We start from the raw sequence: 24,025 nt of genomic DNA on the forward strand, positions 1-24,025 counted from the left end.
AACTCTCATCCATGTTAAATTATTTCATCCATCATCCTTTCACAATTCTGAAAACAGAACAATCTCTGTTGATGCAGTTTTAGGTAACTGAAATCCTAGAACTATGCTTTAAAGAAACACATTAAAATACCTATCATTTCAAGGTTAGTTTAAAAAATACATTTCACACTTAAAAGAGAGGAGAATATTTCATCCCAATTCTAAAGGATTAAAATTTTCCCAAGGTTTGTTATATAAATATACTGGGCCAAATTTATCCTGGATCATAAGGAGGAGTTATCCAATAGGCTGAGTGATTTAGCTTCTCCCTAGGCACTCAAGTGGAGAAGGGGTGCCTTTTGTCTGATACTATTCATGCTTTTCTTGGGAGATACTGCTCAAGCTGGAGAAAATGAGAACTTCCACTAAAAGAAGCACCAGCTCCCAGAGACTATGAAGGAGAAGTCATCTGGAATGCAGCCACAATGGAGACTTTGGTGTATTCAATGAACTATAGCTGAATTTAGTAACATTGAAGATAAAGAGTTAAGACAAAAAAGCTTAAAACTACAGGAATCTCAGATATGAATCAAACAAATGATAAATGGCTAATATGCATAAGAGGCTGCCAGTTAAAAAATCACATTAATGTGGATGAACTATAGTAATGGAACTGGTCAAATGCCTCCCAGTATGTATAAGTGGAGATTGTTGTGTGCCCAAAGATATACTAAAGTGATTCTGATTCCTCTGACAGCTAGATAGTAATCTCTACATCCATTTCTATAAGCCACGAGTGACAGCAAAGTGAGTTTTATTCCATGTGTTTATTTTTCTTGCCAAAGAACACATATGAGAAGATTTTGAGTTATAAGTTTGGAGGGAGAAAAACATACTGCTAATATAAAGTTTATGAACAACTTAATAATGATAACCATATTTTATTATTTATTTAAATAACTGACAAGTATACTAATGCAGTCAATGTGAAGGCCTTATCTTTCTTCTACATATTTATTCTCATTAAGGAATTACACATTGATTTGCATCCACCAATTTCTTTCCATTTTTCTTTATGACATGATGATTATGACTAGTTGATGATATTTAAAGCTACATGGTGTTCTCCTGTGAAATGTTCAATACAATTTGATTCATTCTATTCCTTCATAGTTTTTCGCAAATAATTCCAAACATCAGATTTTTTTTCCCCATGAGGAAGTGGAAACTTTTTTATATATAATAAAGTTAATTTAGGTGGATTTTAACTTTAGATATAAATGTTAGTTAATAGCAGAAAATTTGGGGTATGTAATTTTACTACTTTTTAATCAGCCTTTTCACTATTATTGGTATAGCCTAAGAATGTTTTAAACAAAAATATCCCAAAAGCCCTACTACTATACACTTTTGGCTCACAATTCTATTTCTACTACTATCAAAAATGATTGGATAAAGCAAAAATACTAAATTGCAACGTGTAAGTCACAGTACTGTTTAAAACAATAAAAACTGTACATTACATAAATGTCCATTATTAAGGGATATAAAACTTATTTTGTGGGAAAAACTAAGTTCCAAAATAGCAAATGTAATTCAATTCCACTTCTGTTAAAAATGAATATAGACATAGAAAACACCATTCATGGTGGTTACATTAAAGAATAATAAGGACTGTAATAAATACTTCTTTCTTTATACTTTCATTTCTTGAACTTTTGGCAATAAGCATAGGTTAGTTTTATAAACTTCAAAATAAATGGACCATGAATAATATTCCAATTAGAAAATATAAATTTCATGAATTACCTAATAAGGATTGTTATGGATGGGAAATTTCCACAAAAAGTACAGAAGTATAAAGACAATACTATTTTAAATGTTAAAAGGTGAAGATAAGGTAATCAAATCTCTTCCGTACATTACATTCTCAGAAGATCAGAAAAAATACAAATTTATTACTCAGGTATGCTGAGTTAAGTAAATTACATTATCTGCTGATTTTTACTTCAATGAATGATTTCAGTAGCTATACTATTTAAGCATTAAGTCAGTGTCACATAAAAATTATTGAATGGGAATGAAGCCAGTTGAGTAATTCACAGCCTAGGTGGAATGCTTTTCTTAATAATGTAGGGAGATTTTAGCATCCTAGTGCTTTTACGCATATAAACAGTGACCAGATCTCTTGTCTTCCTCAACTGAAGAGTCTTTTTGTCCTTAGTCCTTCCTAAAATTCCTTAAAGATAACTTCAAAATTATTTTCTATTTTTACACTACATAGAATTCTTAACAATTGGTCCCATTCATTGGGTTATACATGTTTTATTCTAGGGAAAATATGATATGGTCCTAGAGCTCCAGGATGTTATTGCTGACTACGTTCCATGATATTCTAACATACTTTCAGCCAAATAATGAGGTATAGTGAATTCTTGAAATTAATTCATTTCCCTTCAACTGTTACTGAAATACTTATGGTTGAGGAATTATAAGGGTACATGAATAGGTGGTATGATAAAATGAGGCAAATATGTGTATTAAACATCTGTGGTAGGAAATAAATGTAATAGTAGACAAAAGAAACACATAAATTAATGTTAATTTTTCATGATTTGTTTTCTATTTTCCCATTTAAATTTCTGGCTATAGTTTTAAAATATGAAGTGTAATATAACTGAATAAGAAACCATGTAAAGATAAACAGTGATATCTAAACTAATTATATTCTTTCAATTGGGTATGCTAGAAGACAGGGAACTTAAAGTGAAGGAAGAAGGGGTCCTAGTGGCTACTAACAAAAGAGCATAAGCTGATACTATGTGAAGGGATTAATTGAGGTACAAAATTTAAAAAGATAATCAGTTATGGATAAACATGAAGAAAAATTCAAATAATCAAGACATCCAAAAAAGGAACTGTCTGACTTGTGAAACAGTGAGCTCAGCATCAAAAGAGATGCTACAATATGCATCATAGGTCCGACGATTAAATAACTCCCAAAGTCACAACATATCCCAGCTATAACATATCAAATGAGTAGGAATATTTAGATGATGGCTTCAGATTAGCATGAGTAAAGGGATGTGGCCCATCTACTGCCTACTTGTCCTCCACCTTCTGCTCCTCCTCATGCAATAAATGAATGTGCTTCTTGTACGCTAAGTGTAAAAAATTCTTCCTAATACTGCATGCTGTCTTCTTATAACAATTCATTCGCTTTTGAAAATTGTCCACTAATAACTTCCTGCATATAACACATGAATATTTCTAACTGTCCCTGCTTCTGATCAAGAACTCTAGGCATTTATTTCCAACTGTTAAGTTCATCTTTGCAAAGAGCCAGAGAAAAATCAAGCACCAATGATTCATTGGGCTACATCTAAATTATATTCTTTATATTTATATGTTCATTATTATGGCATTCCAATGAGATAAACTAATACATTTTACATGTGAAGAAATTGGAGCAAAGAAATTTTTTCTTGGCCAAGATCAGAAAGACAGTATTTACACTGAAGTCTGTTCACCAGTGGCTAGGCCGGCGCCGCGGCTCACTGGGCTAATCCTCTGCCTGCGGCACCGGCACCCAAGGTTCTAGTCCTGGTTGGGGTGCCAGATTCTGTCCCGGTTGCTCCTCTTCCAGTCCAGCTCTCTGCTGTGGCCCAGGAAGGCAGTGGAGGATGGCCCAAGTCCTTGGGCCCTTCACCCGCATGGGTGACCTGGAGGAAGCACCTGGCTCCTGGCTTCGAATCGGCTCAGCGCGCCGGACACAGCGCACTGGCCGTAGTGCCATTTGGGAGGTGAACCAACGGAAAAGGAAGACCTTTCTCTCTGTCTCTCTCTGTCTAATTGCCTGTCAAAAAAAAAAAAAAAAGTCTGTTCAATTCTAAAGCGCAGGATTTCCCCTTGAATATCCACTGATAGCTCAAATGAATGCAACATTTAAAAATCAAGCTCACTATCTCTTTAGTTTCCTTCACCAAATAAAGTTTCCCATCATTCTCTCAAACTGGAGAGGCTGGAGTCATCTGTCATTCTTCCCCTCTTTTTAATCCATTTAAGTGTCCAAAAGAATAGATTATAGCACTAACATCTCTTCTTAATGCCTTTGTTTTGGCCTAGGTACCTACTTGTTAGACAAGTCCTAATCTGTCTTTAGGTTTTTAGTCCTTTGCAGCTCCAAAATACCGCTACATTACAAAAAAAAAAAAAAAAAAAAAAAAAAAAAAAAAAAAAATTCTTCCCGTTAAAACCTTCAAATAGCTCTCCAAAGGGCCCAACTAAAGATCTTATCCTTATAGGTCCTTCCTCAATAGTGTCACTACTTTGTCTCCTTTTATTTCCCTTTAATGTGATCCTCAAACTTTAGCATATGTTGAAATCATCTGTAAAGCTTGTTAAAAAATGGCTTGTGGATTTTAACCTGTTAAATTTTTCATCTAGTAGGCCTGGGAATGGACTCCGAGAAATTTTTGTTTTTTAAAATACAAGTTCCCAAATGATGTTGATGCTACTGGTTTGGGAACCACATTTTGAGAACTGCTGTAATAGCTGATAAGTTCCTGGAAGGCAGTATGACTTTCCCAGCTCTGGGATATTTTAGGTTTTCGAGTGGAATATCAAGAGTTGGTTGCATAGCGAATATATATTGCCCTCAACACTCTGCTTTTCTCTTCAGTTACATACTTTTTTTCTTTGCAAAAGCACTCTTTCCTCTTCTTGTAATTTTTTACTCTCATCTATAAAATCTTAAAAGCCTCATCTTATGTGCAATATCCATCATAGAGCCTCATCTTATAACAGAATGATATTTTCCTCATGTGACTCCCATAGCATACTGTAACTCTCTATTGACACCTTTTTGTGCACTGTTAAACACTTTTCTTCACCCTCACTTCTCTAGTTTACTCTCAGAAAACTAGACTTGAGATTTTTTTTTTGAGGAATAAGCCAAGTGTTATTTGTCTGGATATATCTTGCAATCAATAAAGTACACTACAAATGGTAGACAATAATTTCAATAGTCAGATGATATGGTAACATGTGAATGTAAATGTTTCAGAGACAATAAAGGGTTTTGAAACTCCAAAGGTAAGTTTAGTTTTGTGCATAAAACCAAGAGGTAGTATTAAAATTTTCTCTAAATGTAATATGCTTAAAAGCTGCTGTCTAAAATAAATAAGAGGTTAAATTACCTTCCATCCAAAAAATTGTGTATTTATATACATGTATATATATGTGTGTATATATATACCTACACACATGCTAGTAAAGCTATAGTAAACATTTTTACCCTCAATTACCAAATAAACTACTTCACTATAAATACTTGAAAAAAATAGTATTTTTGTCTTGGACACTTCAGATCTGAAGTCATACAGAGGTAATTATGACAAGTGGATATAGTTTGTATTGTCCTAGAAAGCTTCTACTTTATCATACATATTTTATACAGACTGTTAAGAAGGTTTCTTTCCAGAAAAATACTTTGTAGTGTTTGTAAATAGTCTCTTTCTCAACAGTTTAATAGATTATTTCATTTATTTTAAATTATTGGGCTAGGATGAACACTTTAAAAACTATCATTTGCATCTTACACAAAATATGTCTTCTTATTAGCTATAGATAAAATGGTTTTCACATGTTCTGAGATACTATTATCTTCCTTATTGTCCAAAATAGCAAGTCAGTGTCTCCAAGTAATGACAAGCTGTATCACTAATTTAAATACAATTTCCAAGGTGTGCATTAAAATGTATTATATATAAAATACACAGGATTAAAATTTCTCAATAAGGTTATTAACATATCCCAAATGTCAAAGTCCAGAGATTCTGCTTTCTTGTGGATGGGGCTTGTAACTGTTTTGATCAAGCTGAAGTGGACAACAGGTGTTCCTAGGTCAAAGGCAATACAAGTGGGCGGGTCCTGGACAATTGGTTGCCCATTAGCACACAAGAGGCTTTGGGGTTGGTGTTGAAGAGATGAGATGCTTCCTTTCCTCTGGGTACAGAGAGGAAAGTTGTTTCTGATCCCATTAGAACTTGTTTTCCAAACAACAGATGGTGAATTATTTGACCAACATATGAAAAGATAATCTCTAGTCTATGGTCCCAGGTAGCCAAAGACGCAAATATGCAAAAAAGGTTCTTAAGAATTTAAGCCTGTTAACCCAGACTTTATTTATGTTTTTCATGGCTGTATTTGCAGTTACATGAGAGCAGTTCTACATTCACACGTAGGAGGATAGGATATTTCATAAAATACTTTCAAAGTTATTACCCTTTACAAGACAATGAACAGACTCCTTATCGCCATTTTCACATGTTCCGTGTATACACATGTTCTTATTAACAGGTTGTAATGTATGGACGATTTTGTCATTAAAAAAACTTCAGAGCGACTCAAGGTGTGTCTACATGAATGTCTGATAACATGAATCATGTCATATCCTAATGTTCCCTTGCTCTTTTTAAAAGCACTCAAGAGACACAATTCAATACACAACCCATGTGTGGCTAATGACAGTTTGCAAAATATTTTGGTGTGAGATATGTATTATAATGTTACATTCCTTTGTATTAGTAAACAGTTATTAAAATATCTAATAAACATTTTACACCAATGCCATCCTCTTTTTTTTTTCGGTAAAACAAGTTACGTGGCAGAAATATCACAGTTGTAGACATTTCAGAACTAATGGATTTGGACATACAATGTCTTTTTAACTACCAAATCTTGAGTACCAATGTTCAAAATTCATCGTCAACTAAATTTTTGTACAAAATAAAAATGAAAAAGTTACTATATTAAATATTTGGAGATATACTAATTTTCCTCCTCTAGAATCATTCAATCAGAGAATAGAAATGAAGAATTACTTCTGTTCAAATATAAGCTAAAGAGAATGCATTCAGTTAACGAATTCTATTCAAATAAGAGATTTTAAAACTACTGCAGTGTAATGCAAATAGATAATTTAGAGTATTCAGAAATATCTGTCTCAAGGTTTACCAGTTTTTAAATAAAATCTTAGTATTGATATTCCCCAAAACTCGATTAGGAGAGATGGTCTTAGGAGAACATAAAGAAATAAACATTTGAAAAGAAGGAATATGAGAATTAAATATTTTGGCGTCATTAGTGAAAAATCCCAATTTTATGTCTTTATTAAAAGCTACTCTTCATCTCACATCCTCATTTCTTTGTCTATGTTTATTAAGCTACTCTTCATTTCATATCTTTCTCAACTTTAAAAGGCACTTATTTAATGAAATAAGAGTACAACAAGGCATTTGATGTTATTTTAAAGGCACCTTTACAAAAATTTTACTGTAAAACCTGGACCACAGTGACCTGCCACAATCTGAGTTTACATATATCTATTTTAATACTTAATATTTTAGGTGGATTTCACATAGTAGTGTATGCACACACACACACACACATACACAGACACGTTTCCCCTTTGGAATCTTTCTACCCACAATGCAGAAATTCTGAGGGCTAAATCAGGATTTCTTCAGTGACTCCTGATGAAGCTCATGCGAGGAAGGAAATAGTAAGCATATTTTTTCCTTTAAAGTTTATTAATTATTCATAGTTTTCACCAAATTTTGTGACTTTCCATATCCTGTCACTTGTACTATTTCTTGTAACCTATAATTTCTATTAACAGTATCCTTTGTATCACTGCTATCTCTGCTTCCATGATAAGATGATTCCAAAGCTATAAGCACAATCCAGAATCTTAAATATACAGCTCTCTTTCCATTCTCTCATTTCCACATAGTATTTAGTAATGCCGTGGTCTCTGAAGCCCAAAGATTTACACTGGAGGCTTTATGGTTTTCATTCATTCATGGCATAGAAAACTAAATCAGAGCCAATTTTACTTTTATTTCAGCATCAGTTATGAAGTCCTTTGAAGTCTCCAAAACACAAAATTGATTATGTCTGAAAGTTAGTAAACAGCAAAGATAGTAAACAGCAAAGCTGTGAGGTAAACCTCTGATCATACCATAGACCTTTAGTCCCCAAAATAACAGTAACATATATTAAAAGAATCATAATAATTCAGGTTTTTAACTAACTTTTAATAAGTATATTTGTATAGGTTAAATTTCAAAAGAAATTTATTTCTGCATAGATTCGGAAATCATTAAATTTCAACCATTCCTTCCTATATTCTATTTCTGTTTTTCTCACAAATATATTGGCAATATATGTATTTTAAAATAGAAAGAAAAGACTCCAGTCACCAAAGCTAAGGTATGAAACAAAGCATCATTACCTAAAAATCTAAAGCTCTTACTATATAGTAACTGAGAAAATATATATATTTATGAAAAACTGATGTTTAATTTAGGAGCCCAAATGACAAAAATAATTAAAGAGCAACCAAAATCACAGTATTAAAATAGTAACATGCTTAGAAATGTATAATTTTTCTATGAATAATTTAAAAAACAATTACTAGTAGCAGTAAGCAAAAATATGCTCAATTGAAAATACTAGTAAATATTGCAATATGCATCCATATTTATCAGGACAAAAACTAAAGCTTATATATGTATGTATGTAAACACATAAATCCAGCTAAAAAACAGCATTATAAACATTTACTCATAACAATTTTTAGTTTAAGAACTTCTATAATGAAATGTAGAAGGGACAGTGTGCAAGGAAATATAAAAGTAATGAGTGGTGATATTACCTATAATTTCAGCTACCATGCTGATCAGAATAGTAATTTAGTGGATGAAATCTATATTGGGATCTTAGGACTAAATAACCTAAAAAATTAAGATTAATGTCATTTTTAATTGAATTTCTTATTACACAGTGTTCTATAATAATTTTTATATCAGGTAGTTAAATGTTATCTACTAATTGTCCAGGTCTACTATGGATAGGAAATAGATTAGGCAATTATGGCTGGCAGACTCTTGATTTTTTGGCAGGAATATGGAAAAGGGTTGAAGTGATTAATACTGATAAGCAAGTCACATAAGTAATAAGCTACACACTTGATAAGTTAACAAGCCAGAGCAGATAAGAATTTCAGGTAAGAGATACACTTTAGACACAAAATAATCATTTACAAGGAAACTTTTAAAAAAATCCATCTAAAAATAATTAGATCATATTAACTGTGTATTGACACTGAAATATATTTTCTAATAATAAAAATAGAGTAACCATTTAAAAAATAATTACTCTTTTCCTGATTAAGCTAATAAGAAAAAAAAGGAATGAACCAGGATGCAAAAATCTGTGAAGAAAATAAATTGGTTAATGGGAAGTTACCTATTGAGGCATCATACAAATTATCTCCTTTAAGTGTAGAGTTATGAAAATAAATTTTAGTTTAATAACAGAAAAATAAAGAAATATGACACTATACACTGAAGTAATGAATTGATTTCTTTAGGCAAAATAAGAAATACATTTTATGTCAATAGTGGCACTTCAATCAGTTTCCACAAATTTTCATCAAAGCCACAAGTTCAATGCAAAGTAAAAAAGTCTATGATCCTCTCATAAACTATTATAAAGATAGTCTGAGATGAAATATTACCAAGAGTAACTGAAATCTATGATGCATTGTTTCCATTTTCATGATTCTTTATTTGACCCTATCCAAAAGAGATCAATTCATTTGTTCTGTTAAGAATACCACTTTCTTAAAAAACTTAACAGTTATTTTACTCTATTATCAGAAACACGAGGCAATGTGTTAAACATGATGTTAACATAATTAATCTCTGAATTCCAGTGGCATCTTGTGCTTATAGAAGGATAGGGGGTACCTCAGAAACACTGTCATTTGAGGTCCTAATTTTCAATATTTTGGCATAAGGAATTACAAGACATATATCTTCTCGTTTGAAAAAGGATAGCAAAAGAAAATAGGAATAAAGAGTACTGACCAATGTGAAGAATGGAGGAGAAATAGTAAAGTGAGAAGAGATGAGAAAGATAAAGAAGAAAACTGTATTAGAAGAAAAACTAAAAAATAAAGATAACAACTTAGTAAATTAAAAAACTGTGAGACAGAAGCACATCTGTTGTTAAGACAGTACCATGTTACTGATTCCACTCTGGGAACCACTCTTTTCTCCTGACATCCAGGGAAGCAGCTGAACAATGAGAAGAGAAAAGAAGACAAGAACTTCAATGGGTCAACCCAGTTTCCATCCGTTCTGTTCACGTTGGCTTCCCCTTTGAACAACATTCTCCTGTTGTTCTGAGGTTGAAGGAGTAAGAAGGTAAAGAGTCAGAAATGAGAGACCAGAGTTAGAGTAAGAGAAAATAATGGAGACATATAAAGTTTGAGTGAAATTTCTGTATGACTCAATATTCATTCAGTAGGTTCCCTTTCTCCTACTCTCTCTGCTCATTTTACAAGTCTTGCTCAACAATGTTTTCTATTTTGGTGGCAACAAAACCCACAAACTTATAGTATTTGTTATCCATTTCTAATACTCAGTGCCTAAAATCCTGATTGCTTGCTACAGTCTATCTTCTTCTTGACTATCCCCACTGGTTATATTCTATTCCAGTAGCCTTTACATTCACATCTATTGAACAATTTGTGTCATAATGTAGCCATCAGGTTCCAGAAGATCTTTCAAAATAACAGTGAGTATCTTTTTATATTTACACAAAATAAAAGGAATTTTTTCTAAATGCTGGAGTCAACCATCAAATATGCTACTCATTTCAATGATATTCCTAAGAAGAAAGCATATATATTTTCAGTATGGATAGACTCTTTATAACATTTGCCCAGAAAAAAACAGTATAATCATTAAACTTAACAGATTCATTAGGAATATACTCAAATATGTTTAATAATTATAAAGTCTCTACAGCTAAAAAAAACATGCTGAAAGAGCAGCAGAATTTCTGGTTCAAACTATGCCGAGATATCTCCCAGAGATAGAGATGTAGTGGCAGATGAAGTGGAAAAAAATCTTGGGAGATTCCAGCAGCCTTTGAGAAGTTGGATCTTCAGTGTTGGGGAAGACATGCATTAGGACTCAGTCTGCTTTGCTTGGTTGTTCCTGATTTTTTCTTCTTCCTACCTGGCAGCCACAGTTTCTCAGCCACAGAAGTATGTTGATTTGAAAAGCTTAAAAGCCACTTATAATAAAGAATATAGCAACATGAAAAAGGTCATAAAATTTCCAGTTTCATTTAAAATAAGAAAATATATGTTAAAAAAAACTAACTAGAAACATAAACATCTAGTTGGACATCTTGAAGGTAAACCAGACTAGCAATTAAACAAAATAGTATTTGAACTCATCTGTGATTCACTGAACTTTCTTAAGACTCTTATGGAAAATTCTCAATTTTTTTCTATGTATTTTAAATAAAGGAAAACAATCATATTTTAAATTGTATATTACTACCTGCAATATTAGGAAATTTCAGAATTACAGAAAAAATACTCACTGGGTTAGTATCATTCCAAACATATTTAACATTGGCTTTTCATAATTTATTCTAAATTGCTACAAATTTTAAAAATGTATCACTATACTGGTAAATTAATGGATTAGAGAATATATTACTCCATATTTTAATGAAATTTAATATATCAAAATCAACCCTTAATATTCACGGTAATGAATGTAGAAATAGAAGGAATAATTGTAGATTATAAATAACTTATCTATCCATAAAAGCTTTCATAGTAGCAAAATCCAGATAAATTCCATTTCATCACAACTCTATATTATCTTGTAAGAAGTTAAAAGCACTATATAGACCACAACACAGGCAACAGCTAGAAAAAGAGTGCAGAGTTGGTGCATTTAATAAAATGCATAATCCGTTCATAAATATGCTTATCACATGAACAGTAAGAAGGAAATGTGGTAACTGATCATATTTTTAAGCAAGGCTATTTTCATGGAATTCAATACATTGTCCTGTTTCTATTATAACCCAAAATCAATTTTTGGTGCTTGTATCAGTATGTCAAGAAACAGTACTCCAACTGGCCCAATTGTTGAAGCAAGTAAAAGGGAGGGTAGGAAAGTTAATTGTTTTTGAGCTACTAACGTGTGCCCAGAATTTGTGATAGGTGTTTTACATATGTAATAGATTGGAAGGAAGGGAATGCATAAGGAAGTGGCAGTAAAGTCAAATTTCAAACCGATTTTTAATTAGATTTCAGATGATTCACTACCCTAGATATGTAAATTCTTCTTTTCTTAATTGACCCTTGACCCCACTTAATTTCTCACAAGATTTACTTACATGCTTATGATTTTTTCCTTTTTGTATGCTAATTTCATACTTTAAGAGTATAAAATAAGAGCATATCTCTTAGAGTCAGAGAGCTCTGAGTTGTGGGTGAGTTAAATAATCATTCTGAGTCTCGATTTCCACATTTGCCTCCTTTGCATGATTTGTTTACAGAGTAAATGAAATAACGTATGTAAAATACTTAACACGATGCTTGGCACACTGTAGGAATGCAATATATGTTAGCTATAGTCATTGTTATTAGAAAAAAAAAAGATACTTAAACAGTTACTATGAGTTACTTAAAGCTTTAAGCCGATTGCAGAGCAAAATCAATAAGCAAGTTTTTCTAATCATCAAACTATAGAGTTTTCAATATTTTAGATTATTCTTATAATGCAAAGGTGTATTTATATTCCCCAATATTTAAAGTTAGCAATCCAAATAGATTTTATTAGTTTATAGACTTTTAAAGATTCTCACATTCATTTGATAAACATCAGAATCTTTGATCCAGAAAAAGTATCCTTTAAACAATTTTATTTTCATTAGAAACTGATTTCCATTCTTTTAGAATTGAATAACTGGAAATTCATGGAGATACTATTCAATAGATGTCATATGTGTTAAGGTCAAATCACAAAGGGAGGCAGTACAAACTTAGAATAGGGAAAACCTGCTTGTCTACTGAAGTAGCTATGTTATTCCAATGCCAAATTCTTATCCTACAGGACAAGAGAGTTCAGTCATGACAACCGTTTCATACAATTTCTAGTAATCAGAACAGAAAGTCATAAAAGCTGTCATAGTGTGGCAACGCTTTTCCCATTACTAACACTACTATTCAGTGTCAACCATACATGCATATATATTTTAAACTTTCATCAACTTTTTGCTTTACTTACAGAATGGACTCATTGAAGAAACATCCTGAGCTTAACTCTCAGTGTTTAGTAGCCTTTCCAAAGTATAACAAACATCTCAGTTTATTTGATGTCAAAATTGAAATGGCATTTGCATTCAGATAATAATCATTTAGAAAAATTAATCTTTTCACAAGTTTCTTCTAACACTAGGGCATGCAAAAGTAAATTAAGTTAAATGGTCTAACAAAATAATTACTCACTCTGAAGAATTAGTGAAGATTTATTTAAAAAAGATTTATTTAAAAAAACACACTTTTTCTAAATGTGGATTATTATGTTAACAACCAGATTATTTTAAGTTCATGTTTTCCACACTATATTTTGGCAGAGAGAGTGAGGGGAACCAGGTGAACCAATTGAGATATAAAGAACACTCCAAAATAAAAGCATATAATGTTCATTTTCTAAATCAAAGATTAGGCAGACAAATAGTCCTTGAAAATCTACCATAGGCACATAATGCATTGTCATTCATTCCTGTGTAAAGAGATTTGTGATATTCATAAGGTAAGAAAGTTTTAGAAATTTATTTAGCTAACTACAGTCCTCTTTTGGGAAATGAAAACCTAATTCAACTACTAAAGATTATTATTTTTTAAATCTAGGTTTAAAATCAACAAACAAAAAAAATTCAACCAGTTCAATGAACAATGTTAAAGTAGATAAATTAATCTATGCTGTTGAAAACCTATCTACTAGGTAATGAAATAATTCATGAAAGTCCTAAAAGTTATATCAGAAAGTTAAATTTATATGCATCATCACTTTGATTTCTATTTCACAAGTGCTTTCTCAGTTCATGTAGTGTTTACTAGTATGCTGTACTGTCCATATAGAAATAGCATATCTAACTTAACCACCGCTGATATTTCCTCATGCTTTTTAAAGCCATGGTTTATATTCCATAAAATAATTAAGAATAATAAGAAGTTATTCAGTTATTTTTAAAGGCTCTGAAATTATTTTGCATACAAACAGACATTTCATTTAATTCATATTCTTTTAGGGCTTTATCAAATTTTTAAATTAGTTCCTCCCACTGACTCTTAAGGTAATTATACATACCACAGTCTGATGATTAACTTGAATCACTTCATCCCCAGCATGGATTTTCTTACACCGGTCTGCAGGTGACTGGATTTAACATAAAATAAATGGTAAAGAACATAAATTTTATCAGGCATGTCCTCTCTGAAAACAATATAAAAATTCACCTCCTTAAATTAGATTTAAAATTACAATTTTCAAAGAATTAAAACAACAAAAATGGTTATTAGTATTGAATATACTGCTAGATTTCTAGGTATAGCTAATGGAGGAAATAGAAATGTAAGACAATGTAGAGGTATTTATGTTATAAAGGTATAACACGTCTGAGTGCATCTGAGTACAACTCTGCTAGGCTCTACTATACAATTGCTTCAAAAATACATTTCAAAACATCATCTTTTTTACTTTGACCTTTTCTATTTATGTAATTCACATTAATTTCAGCAAATCAATATTTTCAAGTATGTGCATATAATCAAAGTTTTGAAGTCTAATAATTAAACGGAAATTCATTTTTCCAAAAATACCAATTTTGAATATTTTAGAAAAGCAAATTAAAATATGGATAGCAATTAGCTCAAAAGTGCATTATACAACATTCTTTGGTTATAAAAGCATGTTGTTTCTCATGTTTCATACTTGCCAACAAAACCACTCTAAGTGAACTAAAATGTCAACACTTCTACAAGATGTAACAATTCCATTATTTTTTAATTATAAAAAGATAATAAAAATAACAGACAAACAAACAAAAAACAACCTGGTAACCAAAAAAGTTCACTAGTTTTAAGATGTGCTTAGTAAACTAACATTGGTTTATTCTCAGGTACTGAATTTGAAATATTATTCTTTGTTCTTCCCTTGTGACTACTAATCATAGACGTAATATGATGGTATGTTTTGGTAGAAGCTATAAAGTGAAACACTACTTTTAAGACTCTGGAATAGGATTACTTCAAAAGCGATTTTTGTTGCTTTATTTTTGATTCACTTCCAATTTTTAATTATTTTAAAAACATATGAATCCTGAACAATATTAAAAGACCATACTTTAAAAACTCACAACATTATTTGTCACCATCTAGTATTCAAAATAAGATGGTACTCAGGTTCTAAATGTTGAATAACACATGTATATCACTAAAAGGACAGATTTATCTATGATAAACCAAACTACAAGAATGATGTCATAAGAAGAAAATAATGTATTTATTGAAAAGTATCTTTCGGTGGCAGACATATTACCAAATAAGATCAGTATTATGTAACTGTAGAGCTGTAACTATAATCTGTCCCTGTGGTATTTGGTCCATAACTGATCTTTTTAAAGGAGAGTTTAGAAGAAAAATATCAAATGGCTTTAGAAAAATATAAAAGAAAATGATAGTTACACAAAACTCAAAGAAACTGAAACAACTTTTTGCATAGGTAAGTAAAAGTGAGTAATGTACATAAATTACAGATCTTCTGTGTTGAAAAAAGGTTCCTAAAGATCATTTTATCCAAACCACTAATTTTACATGTAAAAAACGAGGGTACAGCAGAGCATAATAACTTATCTGCTTTAGTAAGCAGCTTCACTAGGACTGAACAGGGATCTCCTAATCATAAATGACTGAGGGGCACCAAAAATAGCAAAAAAATTTTTTTCAAGAAAAAAAGAATCAAAGGATTAACTATTAATATATGGTTCAAATACGAACTATTCTCAGAACCAATCTTTCCTCTCATCACTTATACATTTATTAAATACTACTGAGTATCCCTATAGGTATTTGGCTCAGCACTTAAAGACACTTGGGTTGCCCACATTCCGTATTGGAGTGCCTGGATTTGGGTCTTGGTTCCATGTCCAGTTCCAGTTTAGGAGGCAGTGGTGATGGCTAAAGTGCTTGGGTTCCTGCCACCCATGTGGGAGTCCTGGATTGGCTTCCTGGCTCTTGATTTTGGCCTGGCTGAACTTCAGCTGTTGCAGGCATTTGGGGAGTGTACCAGCAGACAGAAGATCTGTCTGTCTCTTTGCCTTTTAAGTAAATAAATAATTTTAAAAAGAGTTGAATATACTAAGTAATCAATACAAGCAAAGAATAGCACTTAACTTTTTTTTCCTTCAAGATACAGATAATTGCCAATTTTGTGAGTCCTTCTCTGATTTCACTTGGGCACATTTAGTATTATATCCTTTATCCATTTAAGCAAATTTCACTATCTGCTTATACAAACGAACCCCTCCTTGTTATGTACTCTTTAAATGGTAGCCAGCTAGTTCATTCTAAAAAAATTATTCCAATACCTAGCATCATACCTGAAACATAACACACATGAAACTGAGGCTTATTTAATGAACCAATGAATACATGCATGAAAAAAAAGAATATGGAGGGCCAGGACTGTGGCCCAGTGGGTTAATGCCCTGGCCTGAAGCACCAGCATCCCATAAGGGCACCAGTTCCAGACCCCACTGCTCCACTTCTGATCCAGCTCTCTGCTATGGCCTGGGATAGCAGTAGAGGATGGCCCAAGTCCTTGTGCCCCTGCACCTGCCTCGGAGACCTGGAAGAAGCTCCTGGCTCCTTGCTTCGGATTGGTGCAGCTCTGGCCATTGTGGCCAATTGGGGAGTGAACCAGTGGATGGAAGACCTCTCTCTCTGCCTCCCCTCTATGTAACGGACTTTCAAATAAATAAATAAATCTTTAAAATAAACAAATCTTTAAAAAAAAAGAAAAAATATGCAAATAAATGAGGATGGTCAGTGGCAAGAGTACAGTTTGTAGCATCTTACTGTATTTAAGATTTTTTTATTTATTTTTATTTTTTTATTTTTGACAGGCAGAGTGGACAGTGAGAGAGAGACAGAGAGAAAGGTCTTCCTTTTTGCCATTGGTTCACCTTCCAATGGCCGCTGCGGCCGGCTCATCGCGCTGATCCGAAGCCAGGAGCCAGGTGCTTCTCCTGGTCTCCCATGTGGGTGCAGGGCCCAAGCACTTGGGCCATCCTCCACTGCCTTCCCGGGCCATAGCAGAGAGCTGGCCTGGAAGAGGGGCAACCGGGACAGAATCCGGCACCCCAACCGGGACTAGAACCAGGTGTGCCAGCGCCGCAAGGCGGAGGATTAGCCTGTTAAACCACGGCGCCGGACCTTACTGTATTTAAGATTTTTAAATTGTTCACATGTGAGTTGAAATTGTGAGGAGTCAAATGGGTTAATAGGTAGTCAGGGGATCCCAATGGAATCTGGGGTGTAAAATATTGCTTCCTTCCCCAAAACTTTATCTTCAGCAAGAACAAACAGGCAACCCTCCTCCCTTTGGAATCTTCCTGAGCTCACAGCTTCTGGATGGTTTTTTGTTTTATCAAGAGCAAGCCAGACAGGATAGAGAATTGTAAATCAGGCCTTTTGCTGGGTTTTTGTCCCTGCCAGGTAACTGAATGCCAATCTGATTGTCAAGTTTCTTTTTTTTTTTTTCCTTCCAAATTGTGCTTAAAAACTGGAATGCTATGGGAGCCTTTTGGGGTTCTTTCCTCTCTTGGAAGCACCCCCCCCCCCGGCCACTTTGGCTGGAGGTCCTTGATTTTAATAAACAATAATTTCTTCACTGCCATTTTCTCATAACAAAATGATTTTTTGATCCCCATAACACAAATGTGAAGCTGCTACAATGATTCAAATTCAATGTATATTTATCTCTTCTTTTTTTTTTTTTAAAAAAAAAGCAGGGGTAAATTTCAGTAATTAAAATAGTGAATTAGATCAAGAGAATGTTGATTTTGTTAGGTAGGAAGTCAGTTATGAGCTTATGTGTGTGTGACAGGCCTAAAGAGAAGACATCTATATGTATCTGCATCTCAAAGTCATCCTAACAATGTTTCAGGGGAAGCCCAGATTTCGCATCCTGCCTGCCCTGCCCCCTTTTACCTGATAACCTGCCAGGTGGAGGCCCTCACCCCTCCTGCTTCCTGCCTGATAAATCTTCCACAATCTCCCAGGTGCAGCCCAGTATCTGCATCTCAAACACCCTGCTTGCTTCCTCAGGTCTGATAACATTTGCATCCATAAAGTCCTTTGTTTCAGACCTTCAAGAGAAGTTTTTCTATTTACATCCAAAAAGCCCTTTGTTCCAAGAGGAGCAGAGGTGGGGAAGCAAGACCCATCTCCTTAAAACCCCCAGCCTCAACTGGACTGCGCGCTCAGCTCTCTGCATCTTTGCTGAGTTGCCCGCCTGGCCTGGCCTGGCCTGGCCAGGTGTACTCTCCACTCACCCATGCAGCCCCCCCCTCCCCCAGTCTGAGGGACTGGGCACTCTCTCTCAGGTCCTGTCTGGAGAGGTGCCCATCCGTCCTTACAGATGTTCCTTCTTAATAAACCTTGCTATTTTACCTCCCACTACTCTCTGTCTCACGCCTGAATTCTTTCTTGCGCGAAGACAAGAACCCTGCAATTTCTCCGGTAACAATTTTAAAAAGAAAATGCCTGTAAAATGCTGAGATCAGAACTTGAGAGGAAACTCATTGTACCTCAGTCTTTAAAGGAACACAGCATAAATATATGATTTGTCATAATCTCTAAAAGAAAAAATAAATTCAAATATCAGCATTTGGTAATGTAAGAATAGAATGGGAATATGGGATTACCAAATGCAGGGACAATAAATTATTTTACTGATTCTGTTAATGCTCAACATGATCACTTCCTATTTGTGTATATAGAACACAGCTTTGTTCTCCATTCCACAGTTTTTCCTACTTATTAGTTTATTTGATTTTCGCAACAATCTAGTGGGCTATGCAGTGCAGATAACTCATTTAAAATTTATAGTTGAAGAAACTGAAGCAATCAGAGATTCAGTGACTTGCCAAAAATTACAGTGCTATTAAGATGCAGAACTGGTTGTAGGATCTATGCCTAGGGACTTCTGACCTACTGGTTACAAGATTCTCAAGTCTTAGAGTGCCTCAGAATCACCTGTTAAAAGAGAATCTTTTAAAAAGCAGACTAAACTAGCCTCTTTTTGCTTTTTTACTTGTTAAACTTCTTATTTGGCCTTTTTACTGTAATGTAAATTTAAAATGTTATCTTAAAAACTAAAGGAGGGAGAGAGAAAGAAGGAGGGAGGGAGGGGGGAAGGGACTATCACTGTGTTCTTAGAATTGTATCCACAATGGGCCCGTGCTGTGCCTTAGCAGGTAAAGCCTCCTCTGCCTGCAGTGCTGGTATCCCACATGGGTGTGGGTTTCCAGTCCAGGCTGTTCCACTTCCAATCCAGCTCTCCACTATGGCCTAGGAAAAGCAGTGGAAAACCAAAGCCTTTGGGCCCCTGCACCCCTGTGGGAGCCTGGAAGAAGCTGCTGTCTCCTGATGTCTGACTGGTGCAACTCTGGCCCTTGTGGCCATCTGTGAATGAACCAGGAGATGGGCTCGCTCTCTGCCTCTGCCTCTCTGTGACTCTGCCTTTCAAATAAGTAAATAAATCTTTTTTAAAAAAGCACATTGAATCAAAAACTAAATAAAAATTGAAATTGAAAAATTTTTAAAAGTGCAGCAGAAGGGTTCCTAGACTGATTGAGTGGGATTTGAGTAGGGCCTGACAATTTGCATATGAAGCAAGTTTTCAAAGGAGTTACCCAGCTGATCCAGGAACCCTGCTGTGAAAACTACTCAGTTACACCTTGCTGCCCTTCTATTGAAGTAAATTGAATTATAAGGTAAGTATTCAGAAAACCTGATTTTCTCTAATGTTTCTTTGTCCCATGAATTATCTCTTAAAATAACCCATTTGACAGACAGAAGCGGATTCTTTTAGGTGCCACAATAACTTGTCCTGAAGCAGAAAATACTGAACAAAGACAAATCTTTGGCCATGAATAGAAAATACCTGATTTACTTAAAGTAACCAAACAAAATGCTTAGAATTCTAATTAAAACAGCACCTAAAAACTTAGTAAGTCTTTAATATCTCCCATCTGATCATACTTTCAGACGTCAACCTCAGTCATTTAAGATACATAAGTTGTTTAACAATAAAAGGGAAAAAAATCACACTCCACACTTTGAAATGTTACAATACTTACATTTTCTGTGGTGCCAGTAATTACATGGAGGCCGTCATATGTTGATTTAATATACATACCCTAAGAAAAAGACAGCATCAGAAAAAAAGTGAAGCCACTGGAATATTTCCAAGCACATTATAATCTCACTTACAAAAAAATTACTCTATCAAATTAAAATTGCCACATGTCCCAGGGATGATCCATGCTTCACAATGCTGGCTTTAAGTTGGTGAGAAATTAGTACCTGAAAGTTCTAATTTCTCAAATTTCTTCAAAGAAACCATACTTGATAAGTGAATTACCTTTGAGACTTATAAAATGCATCATGGTGATTTAGTACTTTGAAGAAAGAACATACCTCACAACTTTCAAAGTCTGTACTATGCTAGTGTGGCAAAATAAAAGTTACATGGGAAATTCAAATATTGCTATGGTATTAGCTTGTTTTATTTGATGTATGCTACACAATAAAAATTAAGTTATTACAGAGGCACTTCAACCATAGCTAACTAATGCTAGAAGAACAATTAAATATTATTTGTGCAAACCTTGTTTTCCTATTTTGTAATATCCTATATATCTACCTTCATTTCTTATTGATAAAATTTTAATAATTTCCAATTATTTCTACATTAGTAATTAAAGGGTAATGGTGTGGCAATCTCCCCCGATAAAGTGGGCAACATTTATTTTATATTGATAGAAAGCTATTTAAGGAAAAGCTTCATGAAAGTTGAAAAATTATCCAGAAATGCTGAAACTTTACAAATTGTAATAGCAAATTAAAACTTTAAATTATGGATCACAATGGAATTTTAAAGGACTAACATTACAATAAAGGATTTGTATTTTAAATATTAAATAGCCTAAGTAAATAAGAAAAAAAATAAGTGATTTAGTGAATGAGTTTTTTCCCTTTTAAATTCTGTTTTGGAGAAAAATTACTGGTAATTTACCTACTCAAATGCTTTTCATTACAAAATACTGATTTAATAAAAAGTAATTTTATTTAACTTCAAAGCTGAAATGTAATATGTTTGACAATAATCAACAATACCAATGCAGAAAAAGTATACATTTAATACTTATGGAAAGAAAACAATTAGTATAATATAAGGAATATCTTTACGTTAATACTTAAATACCTGAATATATATCTAATTTCATTGAAAGTAAAAGATAAAAAAGAAGCAATGAAGTCCATGGTATGAAACTATTGAGAAATAACTGGGTAAGATTTAATTCTTTTTTTTCCTTTTTTTTTTTTTTTCTTTTTGACAGGGAGAGTGGACAGTGAGAGAGAGAGACAGAGAGAAAGGTCTTCTTTGCTGTTGGTTCACCCTCCAATGGCTGCCGCGGCCGGCACGTGTGCTGATCCGAAGGCATGAGCCAGGTGCTTCTCCTGGTCTCCCGTGGGGTGCAGGGCCCAAGCACTTGGGCCATCCTCCACTTCACTCCGGGCCTTAGCAGAGAGCTGGCCTGGAAGAGGGGCAACTGGGACAGAATCCGGCGCCCCGACCGGGACTAGAACCCAGTGTGCCGGCGCCACTAGGCAGAGGATTAGCCTGTTGAGCCATGGCGCCGGCCAAAGATTTAATTCTAAAAAGTCATTTTACTAATGTTGTATGTCCAAAATGCTATCAGTTCCAAAAATGGCTGACCCTGGGTCTCTAAAGTGAAATGGGATGAGTGTATTTTTAAAAGATGACCACTTATATGTGAACTCTGGTTTCTTAAATGAAAGTTTACCACTTTTTATGAAATAAATAGCCACAAAAACTACAAACAGAAATAAATTAACATATTGGCCAGTAATTCCTTGCTATAAGCTCATGGTAATATTAAACTTTACTCCACTGACTGGCATATAAACCTATTTAAATTTGAAGTTAATAGTTACACCATTATTCAACCAAAGTTAAATACAGTATTAGTATAAAACTTAGAAGAGGACAAGATTCTGACAAATATCTCCCTAGTGAAAAATAAGACTACAACAAATTAATAAAGAATCTTAAAATATATTTCTAAGAGGCAGGCACTAAATGTTGTTTTTGTTTTTTACATAGAAGGATTGTGAGAGGATAAAGTAGAAAAAGACATTAAAAGAAAGAATATATATTGCTTGAACATATAAAACAATAAAATAATCATTATCCATTATTACCTATTACCATCACTAATATGTGTTACAGTATGTCAAGGACTGTTTTAAGTATCTTACATTATATCACAATAGCTTGAAACTGAGGTATAGAGAGGACAAGGAATCTGCCATACATGATGAAGTCAGATTTCAAACCTGGGTGGTCTGACTCCAGAGTCTACTCTCAATTACTAGGCTCCTGATTTAAGGATTTCCTAAAAGTGAGGAGAGCTAAATTAATTAACTTTTCCTATTAAAACATAATAGTTGGTATCTTTCGATATTAAAGTCAAACACTCACTGTTTAACATCTATTCAAAAAGAGAAGCACATATGTAGTACATGAAATAAATTGAAAATAATTGGATTTGATATTTTACAGATTTGTTTTAATCACATATCTGTTCAAGTAGAAGTTGATTGTATTTCCACATTTCTTTCAACATTGCTATACTGCTTATGAATTAAAGATTTCCAATGGTCCCATAAGTGGTTAGTATCCCAACAAACATGTATAGAAAAGATTATAAATAGTTGGATAATAAAAAATCATGGCAATAATCTACTTCTAACTAGGAAATAATACAAGGAGTCTTCAAAAATTTCATGAAAATGCATACTGTGAAAAAACTTGCATGGATTTCAATTTTTTTTGCACCAAATAAAATTTAGTTATGTTTTTCTATAAACTTTTTGAAGTAATCTCATATTTGTGTGTAATTATTACATGTGAAGAATTTTAAAAACCTATAACTGCAAGCTACTGCACATATTTAGAAGTGACAGGAAGAAGGTTGTATCATAATAATGTTATAAATATAATATTAAAGCTAATTTTTCAGATGAAATACTTTTCAACTGTTTTCAGATGTATCTACTGATGTGCATAGAGTTCAATTCTAGACTTATAGTCACGAGCAATAACAGAAATAAAGTGCAACTAAAAAATTATATAAGAATGAACCCATTCAATTTTATGTAACATTTTTATTTTTAGTATCAATAAACAATTTGTTATAACTGATTTTAGGAACCAAAACTGACTTATTCATCCCTTTTATATCCTTCTGGTAGTACTAATGAGAAAAATAGCGAAAAGTCAAGTACCAAAAAAAGAGAAGAAAGAAGTTTCTTGGAGAATTTTCAAATTAATCATCTTCTAAGTGATGAGGAGTCCACAGAAATATATCTGATTACTTGCTTACCTCTGAGAAAGGGCTAACAGCAGGAGGACATGTAATTCAAATGTATTTTTTGGGAACTGAGACAAATATGGCCTACCTTTTCATCAAAACCTTCATTCCTCCTTTTTTCTTTGAAACAGTTAATTAATTCTGGAGCAGACTTGAACAGCTCCCTTTTTGCTCAGCTTGCCAAAATGACATTTGTTTCGTTCTGTCCCCAGATGTTGGTTAACCAACAAGAGCCAAAGCAACCTCACAGTCAAGTTGGTATAATAAGGCATATTGGGACTTAGTCCAAGTACTAAATAGAAAAAGAGCCTTCTGAAGCCAAAAGGCTTCCCCTAAGGATGCTCTCCAGCCCCTTATTCTCTATTCCACTTAGCTCTTGGCTCTGATCCAGTATTGATTTGTTCCAATAGCTCTT

General features: G+C 33.5%; 1 protein-coding gene across 6 annotated transcripts in view; it reads right to left on the reverse strand.

Moving 5' to 3' along the window:
- Positions 1–24,025, reverse strand: part of CNKSR2 (connector enhancer of kinase suppressor of Ras 2) — a 316,326-nt gene that overhangs the window by 130,683 nt on the left and 161,618 nt on the right. For all 6 annotated transcript variants that reach the window (XM_062183975.1, XM_062183974.1, XM_062183973.1 and 3 more), the window contains exons 7-8: positions 20,290–20,349; positions 14,235–14,303 (exon numbers count right to left, since the gene is read on the reverse strand). In XM_062183975.1, the coding sequence (XP_062039959.1) occupies positions 14,235–14,303; positions 20,290–20,349 (129 nt within the window). The remainder of the gene's footprint in view (positions 1–14,234; positions 14,304–20,289; positions 20,350–24,025) is intronic.

This window comes from Lepus europaeus, chromosome X (assembly GCF_033115175.1).
Source record: "Lepus europaeus isolate LE1 chromosome X, mLepTim1.pri, whole genome shotgun sequence".
NCBI classification, from domain to species: Eukaryota; Metazoa; Chordata; class Mammalia; order Lagomorpha; family Leporidae; genus Lepus; species Lepus europaeus.